This window comes from Mesitornis unicolor, unplaced genomic scaffold, assembly GCF_000695765.1.
Source record: "Mesitornis unicolor isolate BGI_N332 unplaced genomic scaffold, ASM69576v1 scaffold46714, whole genome shotgun sequence".
Lineage (NCBI taxonomy): Eukaryota > Metazoa > Chordata > Aves > Mesitornithiformes > Mesitornithidae > Mesitornis > Mesitornis unicolor.
The window spans coordinates 12,072-23,633 of NW_010180311.1; the positions used below are offsets into that span (position 1 = coordinate 12,072).

General features: G+C 37.8%; 1 protein-coding gene across 1 annotated transcript; it reads right to left on the reverse strand.

The window, feature by feature from the left end:
- Positions 1-630: 630 nt before the first annotated feature.
- LOC104539511 (oxidation resistance protein 1-like) lies at positions 631-8,928 on the reverse strand. Its single transcript, XM_010183059.1, has 7 exons — positions 8,812-8,928; positions 7,868-7,948; positions 4,374-4,499; positions 3,815-3,967; positions 2,337-2,432; positions 1,642-1,715; positions 631-983 (listed from the first exon to the last, which is right to left on the reverse strand). Exons 1-7 carry the CDS (start codon positions 8,926-8,928, stop codon positions 848-850), a joined length of 783 nt encoding a protein of 260 aa, XP_010181361.1. The 3' UTR covers positions 631-847.
- Positions 8,929-11,562: the final 2,634 nt, after the last annotated feature.

An 11,562-nucleotide genomic window follows, 5' to 3' on the forward strand; every position in this document is an offset into this window, starting at 1 on the left:
AATGCCCTACTATAGCTACAAATTGTTCATCAAGTTTTACTTGCTTTAGCCTTTTTATTTTGTGGAACTATTGTATTTTTTACATTCCCTTGCTTTTTTGTAAATCCTTGCCATGTAGCTCAGTATTGTCAGTATTTGTCCCAAACCTGCAGATCATTAACAGCACGTGCAAGACACTCTTGAATACAAACAGCATGCAGCGAGAACACGTATTAACTGACTTTTTTCTAAACATGAACAATAAACAAGACAAGTGGCACTGTTGACTTTGGATACCTTCTAACTTCACTGTATGTGTACTGGTATGTGCTAAGAAGGAATGCTCGGCTTCTCGTCTCTTTGTGGCACCATATGAATTAACCCATCATTGGTCCAGTCTCTGCAGTACTGCTGCCAATTACCCACACGCAGCTTTCTTCTTACATAGGTTCACAGAGGGCAACTTCATTCATAGACATAATCTCAATACAAAAATAATAACCTATATTTTATGAAGCAGCCCCCTAGCAGGATTGCAGAAAGGTGTGTGTGGGAAACCTGGGAGGCAACTGTAATCAGAATAACAAAATTTTGCAGGCTGCAAAGCTCAAAGTAACCAATCTTAGTTTTTAGTCCACATGGTATTTGGTAAAAGCGTCTACAGCTTAGAAAAAGTAGGACAGTATATTACAGATGTGAGAGCATGAAAAAAAAGTCTGCTATTTCAAAATAATGACTAGATGGCCACGCTGAAAACTTACAAAAAATGAAGACGGTAAAATGGCAAATTATATTGCTCCTAGGGATTTTTGAGCTGCACTGATTCATGTCAGGTTTGGGACAATACCCTGTAGAAATAGTTAAATTCTCATTCGAAAGCCCAAATTTCTATGTCTTGAATAACGAAGTCCTCTCGCTTAGAAAGTGTATGATTCCCAAATGTTTTACATGAATGACTTCTTCCGTGGTAGAGATCACCATCAAGCCAAAGAGCAAACTCCCCTCTGCAAGACAGACAATGTATTAAAGCAAAAGACTGAGGGATTAACCATTAAACTTATGAATGTATTTTTCATTCAGAATTCAGGAACAAGGAAGAATTACAAAATGCTTTTTCAACACAAGTATCTCAGGAGCTGTTGATAAATTTGAAGCTGCAAAGATTTTTTTCTTGCTTTTATAATGTATTATTAATTTGGGAATACTCCTTTTTCGAATATTCTGAAATAAAAATCTAACCAGAACTCCTCAGTTTTCAGCCCCTTCTATTTATATTAAGAAAAAGGCATAAGAGTATGCCTTGGGATGGTACAGCTTCAATTCAAGCCCCTTCTAGTCAAGACATAATTTTCACATTTACATACCTTCAGAATCAAACTACCCTGTGTCCATTCTGAATATCCCAAGACACACTTAAGCAGAGCACGTAAAGCATCATAACCTTGCAGGGCTGAACCTTGATGCTGCACTAAGCTGAAGACAAAGTTTCTGTTTAAGTCGCCTGATCATAGGAAGCTAAACATCTGACATACTAAATCTTTCATGGCTGGGAACTCTTTGAGTTTGGAGCTATCAAACTGAAGTAAATTCCAAATTTTCTTTTCAAAGGTGTGCAGACAGACACTTTTAACAGTCTAATAACAAAATGAAATCATAACTCACCCTCCTCCTCCAAACGCAAGGGAGTCCATGTCTCCTTTAATGAAGAACATGTTGTCTCCTGTCCATTTGAAAACCTAATAAAAAGAAAAATCAAAACAGATTAGTAAGTTAAAATATTTTAACTCTTTGTTTAAGTGAAAGGGAAACCAAACACCAGTAAAAACAGATTTTGGGTGGCTAGAGGCCAATCCAATCTAGTTACCAAGCTTACAAGGAAAATTCAGAGAATGCAGACAAAAGTTCTCTTGCGTTTCATGCAATTTAAAATAAGACCATTCAAAAAATGTGTAGTCTTTGAGCACTGAAATTCTACATAATGAAAAATACCGAGAAAATATATATAGGTTGGATGATATGACCTACAAAAGGATATAGTTTGGGAATTTTCAGACACCTGGCAGAATTTAGAGTTGTACAAAAATCTTCAGTACAATGAAAGAGTCAAGTTGAATACATTTTTCACTATGCAAAAACTAACAATTTACACATTGCACTAGTGCAATGTGCACATAGTGAGAACATGCACATAGAATGTGCACTTACACATTCTATGGAAAAACTAGTATAACATTTTTTGGGCCAGCTGCTAGAATTGTCCAGATTATTTACTCTTAGGTTTGTTCAGTAATTATTTTAGGATAATGCATATAGCGGGGCAGGAGGAAGTAAAAGCATACCAAGTTGTAACTACTTACCTCAAAATCTGGAGAAAAAGTGAACATAAATGTCTCCCCAGTGCCATAAAAGCCATCACTCACTTTAAAAGGTTCAGATGCCAGTGCACCAAAAACCTGTAAGCAAAAATACGCAAGAGAACATGCTTAAAAACTACACAGCATCTGAGAATCTCTGATGAAAGCAGCCAATAAACAAATCTGGTCATTCCAACCCAAATAACAGGTAAACACACTGGTTACCCCATCTTACAACAGAGAGAGATTCTAAACAAGCCTTTGCTGGGTAGTAAAAGTATTTCTAGTATTCAGTAATAAGAACATTACAACAGCAGTTAAAATGGTCTAAGGACCGATTATAAGATTTATAAATCTGGTTAAAGTAGTATCGATAAAAACACCCTACATAATTATACAAAGTACTATACACTATACCCCAATGAAGTACAACCCTCCTAAAAATCAGTATTTCTGTTGCTAGTAGAAAGCTTGTTTAAACATCTCCAAAAGCAGATCAGATATAAGTACCAAAGCACTCCACTACCACTCTCATCTTTCTGAATTTAAAAAGAAATTTCTGTGGTTTAGTTCACATTAAGCAGTGAGTTCAAGAAGCATGAGACTGCTGAAAGCGAGACATTAAAGCTAGTGTCCTGACTTGGGTTATGCTCGGTATATAAAGTAGAAACTATTATTTTCTCCTGCCCATCCCAAGAAACTCTTGGCCACAGGTAGGTTTTCCAAGCATTCTTTTTCATGTTGAGCTCTATAGTAGCTGTTAACAAATGCAAAACTAGGTGAGCATGAACTTCTGATCAGGAACTCAAGGATTATATACCACTATCAAGCATCTAATAAAGTCTGCCCCAGCTCAATTTTGGGTTACCAGTTCAGAAAAACCACTATTAGAAAATTCCTTACTTCTCAGGAATTTTATATGGTCCAGAAAGTTTCTTGTTCAGAAACTTCTCATTGAAACAGAAGACAGCAAGACTGAAAGAAGAGCCATATAAAGGAAGATGTGCTAATTATGAAACAGAACACCATCCTGACTTCAATGCACAGTCTTCCAATGACTGGTTACGAGAAAAAAAAAAAGCTCATCTTCTAAAGAATATCAGACATAATTGTCTTCAAATATCCTGATAATGCACATCAGACGGTGATGTCAGTCTAACAGATCAATCAAACCAACAGCAGATGTTCTGAAATCTTTTTGCTGAATTCATGCACTTATCTCTTGCAATAAACACCCCCTCCTCCCCCCATCAAAATTTTGATAATGCATGCACAACAGTATTTCCTAGAAATGTAGTACATCAGAGGACTGCTTGATAGTGAAACATGTTTTTAAAAGCCTCCACATAACTACCAGGGGGAAAACCAGCTTGATACGTGCAATCTTATCTCCCATGATGGACTGAAATGACAGCTATTTCTTTATACTCCTCAAAGACTTTTTTGATGGCTCCCCTACCTCCATGCAAACATTTTCCTACCTGTCCATCGCTGTCTTTGATCACCAACAGCACAGGTGTGTCTAATCCCAGCATAGTTCGATACAAAGTCTTCAAGCTCATGCCATGCTTTGCAGTACTGTAGACAAGAGTCCATGGATACCCGATGGTCCGTGGTGGAAGAGACTTTGTGAGCTGTTAACAAGATGATAACCACCCTCTTTATTTAATACATTTTTTTACTATTTTTAAGAATATATTAAGAATGATTGTGTTCTTCTGAACCTCAAATGGCCTTAAAAACTAGTTTAAAACTTCCGACCAATCCTGAAGTTTCACATGTATTTTTTTTATCCCTGGTTTCTCAAACAGGTTTCTTTTCCTAGCTCTAGGAAGAAGAGCAGAAGAATGGTTTGCCAACTGAAGAACACACATTTTGTCTCTAAAAGGTTTATCCAAAGACAGTAAAAACACAGTTATTCTTGCATAACAATACAATGTCTCAGTACTAGGGAACTAGAGCACTCAAGTCAAATAGCATTTGTGATACATTAATGTACAAATACTAAAAAAAAAATGACATAAATAAATAAGTGAATACCTTTTCAATTTGTTCTGGCTGTAGTAATTCACTGGGATCACTAAGATTTGGTCGAAATGCTTCAGGCTCCAGGTCTGTTTTGATATTTGTTGCCTGTTTTGAATTGATGTCTTCTCTTGTTGTTATCTACAAAAAGAAGAAGAAGAAGATAAGTATTTGAAATCCTATTAGCGGGGAAGACCAACTTTGCAGGTTTAAAATCATGCAGTTACTGATTTACAGTCACGCAACTCCTTCAAAAGTTAGAAAATGCATTACAGTCGATTTGACCAAGATTTCCACTGCTTCCAACAGCAAGCCGGTACTCAACCATCTACTAACAATGATTCACACAGATACCTACTGAGAAGCAAGTTACGGTTTTATGCTAAAGAAACTCACCAAAATGAGTCCTCATACACAGCTGTAGGACTTCAAATGCTTTTCAGAGGTCAGCTTACACAGTGCTTGCATTTTAATACCAACTTAGTGTTTACATTAAATGTAATTAAAAAACTCAGACAGAAAAGGAACAAAATTCAACATGAACATTTGTCAGTAGTTTCTGAACCAATACTCTTTTAGCGTACTTGTGAAAGTTTCCAGACATGCAGTAGACATGTGGAAAGACTGCTATCAAGTATTTTAAGTAAAGCACCTGAATGGAGCCCTAGGAATATTGCTGCTCCATAAGCTGATCTGCTGCACTACTTATGGGAATCAAAGAAGCAGGAATTGAGAGGGTAGGGAGGGGAAAGCAGCAGTAATACTTCTGCTTCATAGAAAGCTCTCGGGTCTGACAAAGCTGCATTATGTATGAAGACCCTGTAGTAGTTTAAAATAACTGCCCCATATATCTACTCTAAAGAGTTGCTGTAGATCACCATTCAGTGGAGGAGACAGAAGGCCACAAAAATCATCCACAGTTCACAACAGCTTCTTACCCCAGTCCATATTCCTTGGCACTTTCAAGCTAAAGTGCCACCTGTTGAGAACTAGACTGGCTGAGACCCAAACAAGTGTCCTTCTATAAGCCTTGCTGCAGGGATAGTTAGAAATTGCTGTGAGGATAGTGAAATCTGACAGAGGATTAGGACACAGTGAAGGAAGGGAGGTGGTAGCTTAAGCCACTGCTGCAAGACTTATTCAAATGTTAAGAGATTTGCAAAAGAAAAAAAAATATTAACAAGAATGAGTGCATCTGAATAATTTATCAGCCTGAGCTTTTCACTGAAAGTCAGACAGTCCAAATTATTTGAAAGTCTGAATCCTGAGAACTTCAAGAAAATACCTGTCCAAAACACCTGCCAACTCCAGAATATTAACCAGCATTTGCTACAAGCCTCATACTCCAAATATACAGGACACAACTATGGTATTTCACCTACCACTGCAATAAACTTTGTCGAGGTTTTGCAGAGAAAGCTTTCTTAGTTATCAAAAGCAAAGCCAAATCTAAGAAAACTCTGAAATACAGATAAGATGATTTAAACAAATATAGCCACCTGAGCCAAAAGAAAAGATTTCCCTTTCGTCTCCATCAAAACAATGAAAAGAGTTACTATCACAAACTCCTGTCACTTAATAATATGCTTATAAGGTAGAAGTATCCAAATATATCCATTCAATAGCTTAATTACAATATTAAGTCTTAATTCAAGAAAGGGTGCACTTAAAGAACGTGAGTATCAAAGTAAGCAAAAATTTCCATTTTTCAGTGGAAGGTAACAAGCATTTCCAATGTAAACTATGCACTAATTTCAATATCACAACAAAAAAGTATATGCATTTATCCATACAGCTTCATGGACAAAAAGATGACTTACAGAGTACTATCGATAGAGCATGCAATTTGGTAATTCAACTCTTTTCTACCTTAAATGCCTTTCATGCATCATATACTTCTGCTTCAACTCCATAAAAATACAGCATTCTTCAAGTGTAACAGCAGAAAGCTTATTCCCTTCATTATTCTTTAATTCTGATTAAAGTGCACCATACAAAACATGAATAATTTGGGTTGCAGTGGTGTGTGAGTGTGGGTTATGTTTTTGTGTTGCTGTTTGGATTTTTTGCCTTTTTATTTATTAATGTTAAAGTAAGCAACTTTCTTCTAAGAACACCACTACCTTGCAGAAGTGGACAAAGACATTCAGAGGTACCTGTCTGACAGAACACGGTGTATTTTCAAATCTTGCAAATTTATTTCCTATTTAACTCTGACAGAGCAGATTGATGTGGTCGGACTCCAGGAGCCTCTGAGATTAGTAAGTGCCATGTAGTCTACATCACAAACACTTAAATGGCCTCAGAGCAGAGAGTTTCTAGGCTCCATCACATCAGATTTTTCAGGTCAGCCTAAACCTTGAGTTTGGGCATTCCAGGTGAAAAGCATTTTGAAAGAGCTCCTGCACTTCCAGGATACGAATACAAGGATTCTCCATTGCCCCTCACCAGAAACAGAATCGTTCTGTTCTCAGGTGGGAATGAAATTTTTTTTTGCAAAATTTCTGATTTTCCGATGGAAGCAGAACTGCAGCTTTTGGGTCTGTGCTCATTATTGATTTATGTAACTGTACCACTTATAAAACATTTCAAGGCAAATAATTACTGATTGCTATATAAACAGAATTAAAAAGGTAATAAAACGTTTTCTTAGGTGTAATTACACAATAGGTGAAAAAAAGCCAAGATCAAAGTAAAAAAGAAACAGAACTGAAACTTTTTACAGTTTCAGCAGCCAATTACTACAGGAAAACAAAATATTCAATGCCTGTAAGAAGTTCTAAGTCATGCTTTCCATCAGTGAGTTATGTATGATGTACACAGCAGCTCACCATTTTATGATTATCAAAGAACTAAGAAACACCAAAAGAGAATGCAAATATCAGTTGGAGCCCATACCAGTAAATCTTCAAAAATCCAACCTGAAGTACTGTTTTTGAAGTAGCATTTTTGGAACAGACAGTTCCATTACCAACTCCACGTGTATGACCTTTGCCACATCCAACAGCCTCAGTTACCTGCTTGCACAACGGGAAAAATACTTACCTATTCCACAGAGGCTGTGAAGCTTCATATTGCCAAGTACTGTGAGATTCTTGAGGAAAGATTCCTATATAAAATTAAACACCCATGCAGCAGCAAGGTTTTGCATTCTTCGCTTGGTTTGCATTCTTTTTAGGAAAGTTTCTATCTAACACAACACACCAGTCTAAAGTGGAAGTCAAAACACATCACTCCAAGTTAAGCAGTACTGAGAACAAATTTTGAAATTCTGACAGAAAATTCCTGTTTGAAAAAGTTGGAAGTAATATTTCCATCATGAAATTACTGATTCCATCATAGCATTATACACTTAAATACATCCAAAACAAAGGAATTTTCTGCTGGATCCTTGTAGTGCTGTAGACAAGACAAACCCACTGAGCGTGGGACTTGCCCTGATCAAAGACACTACAAAGAAAGATGTTTTAGTATCTGGAGATGGGGTTTAAACTACGTGAAGAGGGCACCTGGAGACGTCTGCAGAGTGTGCGCAGTTCTTCGCTATTTAGAGCATCGATCCTGCGGTGATACTCAGCCACTGACACTACCTGAATATGGAGACAGGAAGACAATAATTCCACTGACAGTTGAAGAAAAGTAAAAAGGTAAGAAAGAAAAAAGTGGAGGAGAGCAATGAAGGGAGAGTGCGCAATGATAACAAACACACGAGAAGTGCTAAAAGATGTGTGTTTTTGCAAGGACAATGCACATGTAGGTGATTTTACACATATGAGTAGACACAGCAGAATTACAAATTAAACACTAATGGCACTAGCAGTCAGATACACCTCACTGCTCTAGGATTAATAAAGAGACGATATAAAAGTGTATAAAGTTACCAGTACCAGGATGCTAAACAATCTGAGTTACATGCCTTAACCCAAAGTCTTCAGCCCAAAGTCCTCTCAAGCACTCTTTACACCCAGATTAAAGAATCCTATGAACCTTGTTTGCTTTCCTGGAGAAAGACTGGAAGCAAACCTCAGGCTTCTCAGTAGGTTCTGACTCTTCTGTCTGGCAGTAGAGATACAGTTAAAGACAAGGTAGCAGGACTAAAGTTTAATAACTTCAATACCACCTGACAATTATCTTTATCCTGGACTTTCTATTCACCTCCAAAGCTTCAGGAGCTGCTCATCTGTCAACACATTCACTCCAAATGGCACCTCCACTTTGGCAGAAGGTGTGCAGCCAGAAAGCCTTTGGTCAGAAAGCTCTAGAACATGCTGCTCTGGTGCAACAAGCTGGCTGAAGGACTACAACAGTCATTTTGATGTAACTACAGCAAGTAATGTGATTTTGAGGGCAAGTCAAAATCATCATTTGTATGAAAGCATCTTAAAACAGCTGGCGGAGGGATTAAATGGATGCCCCATGTAGTAAGAGAGCATTAAAAACTTCTAGAGCCTACCCCAGTGCAAAGGAAGATAACCACAAGTCCAGCAGCTCCCCATCTACCTGCCCCTACTACAAGGAGTTTGGCCAGATACTCGCCACTGTCCTGAGTACAGAGCCCACAGTCACGCATGACTGGCTCTTGAGCAGCGATGGTTCACTCTACCCCATGCAACTGCAAGGCAAGGAAAAAGGAACACTTGTGACATCCAGTTTTACTGCTGAATAATCAGTACTTGCTAGCACTTAATTTATTTCCACCATTTTCTACTGTTCTCTTAAAAATATCAAGAAAATAATTGTAAATTGTATTGGTTTCTGCATTCTCAGGGTCAAGTAGCTATATGCAAAGCTTTAACAGTATTCCACTCAAGCATATAAAAGACAGCATAGTTTTATCCTTTTATTTGCTATGACAGTTCATTGCAAATTACATGATTCACACCAGCACCTCATGAATGTAGACCTGAAAAGCAATAATGTGAAGATCTTTAGCACTGTTACTTCTTTAAGTAACAGCCCCTATCACGTGGGAGGAAGTCGTTAAGTTACAATAGGCCAGAAATGGGACATTACTTAGGGAGATTCTTGGGGGAAAAACAAAACAAAACAAAACAAAACAAAACAAAAAACCCAACTCATAATCCCTGCCACTATTATATGGTTGCTGTTTCATATACTGGAACGTGGACAATTTTATAGGCCGTGCCTTCAACCTGTCAAACACAACTCCATCACCATTCTGCACCTGGGAACTGCTTATTACCCTTTTGCTCCGTGATCAAGATCTGACACACCTTTACCTTTGCCATGGGTGTGCCTGCATTCTCAGAACAGTGCCCACAAGGTATTTGATAAATTTCTTACCACAGGGGAACAAATATTTATTTAAGCTACATAATAATAGCTCCTTGGCATCCTGGACCTGTTGCACATCATCACAGTACATCTGTTCTGTGAACAAAAGCCTGCATAGTGGCAGACAACTGGTATGCAATGACAAATATCATAAATAGCATGTCACAGATTGTCAAACCATCAACAGGAAAACTGAGGGCAAAGAATCCACCCTCTCAAACCCAGTGCTTATTTTCAGTATACAGTTCATACTACATTCTGTGAGTAAACCACAAGACAAATTGTCTCAAGGTTATCCATTCATCACCAAACTAGGCTTTAAATGAGTACATTAAGGTAACTCAACAGTTCAGCTTACCAAACTCGACATGCTATAAAATGCTTACGGTTTATGTCAACATTCTTTATTTTTGCTTAGCAGCGGACAAGATTATGTACTTCAGGATTCTATAGCTCATTTAGTCATGAAGTCATGCATATCTAAGCCTACTGGCAACTAACTTTTATGACTTCGTTCAGGAACTGATTGAGATATATCTTAAAAACAGCTAGCATTTCACTCCTGCAAGGACTGAGAGGACTGTTTTGAAATATTAGTATCATTAGTTAGATGTTTATTCTGTTTTATAACCTGACTTAATTTACAGTCGGCTTATGCTGTTTCCTCTTCCATAATGAATTCTTCATTTTCCTTTCTTTTGTAGTTATATTAATCCTCTATTCTGTTTCACCAAACTAAATAAACCAGTGATTTTTTTCCCCTTCCCCTTGTCTTTTCTGCTCCTTTTTACCCCATTCCACTTTAAACTTTCATTCTTAAACATAGAACTTCATTAGTTCACATGGTATTAGAAATAACTGGAAAGCAAGGTTTTTCATTTGTGAAAGACAAATGCACTTCTATATGCATCATTACTGGACTGTGTTTTTCAGTATAGAATGTTTCTTTGTAATAAAATTATTTAATTTTTGGGTAGGTAGTAGTGGATGTCATTTATCCATATTTCACCAAGGCTTTCGATTCTGTCCTACAGTAGCCTTGCGCATCAAATGCATGAAGAACAAGGCTGAAAAACTGGCTGGACCACTGGGCTCAGTGGGTTGACATCTGGATGGTTAAGGACAGGAACAGGCTTCCCAGGGAGGCTGCAGAATCTCCAATCCTGGAGACTTTCAAAGTTTCACTGAGCAAGATCCTGAGCCAACTTAGACAAGTTCTTACATTTAAGCCCTTGAAGTACAGGACAAGGCTTTCCAAATTCCAGTATGATCCACGTTCTTACACAGAAATTGCCCAGAATTGTAGTGATCTAGGTATTCGGCCCAGGATTAAATTGCAGGCCTACCTATATGAGTTTGCCGTGTGCTTTATTTACCGCTCTCTTCTCACTATGCCACATCAACATCCAGCTTCCCTGATACACAAAGCTACTTTTTGAGGATCAGGAAGTGTTCCTGAAGGACCCTCTGTTTTCTCTCCAGTTATTTTCTGCTTCAAAAAGAATGCAGGAGGGGAGAACAACAGCTAAACCTCTTATGGTTAATCTGGACATTGGCTGGAATAGACTGAAACAAATAATGCGTGTAGCCAGGAGATTAGCGTGCTTCAGGGCAAAAATGACTGCTTCGAGACTTGAAAAAATTTACCACAGGACAACTCCAAGGGCTAATCAAGTTTGAAATGACATGGGGTAAATCCTTAGAGATGTAATAGCACCTGCTCTATTCATAACAACAACACTGATGAGAAAACATGGGATGAGTTGTATGACTCAAGCCTTTCAGCTTGACTCTCCATACCTTATGTATTTGAGTTAATCACCTAGCAGAACACACAACAGTTTAAATACTTAATGCAGTAAATTAAATTGAGAGTTCTGAGTACCAATGATTCAACCAATCAAGTGGC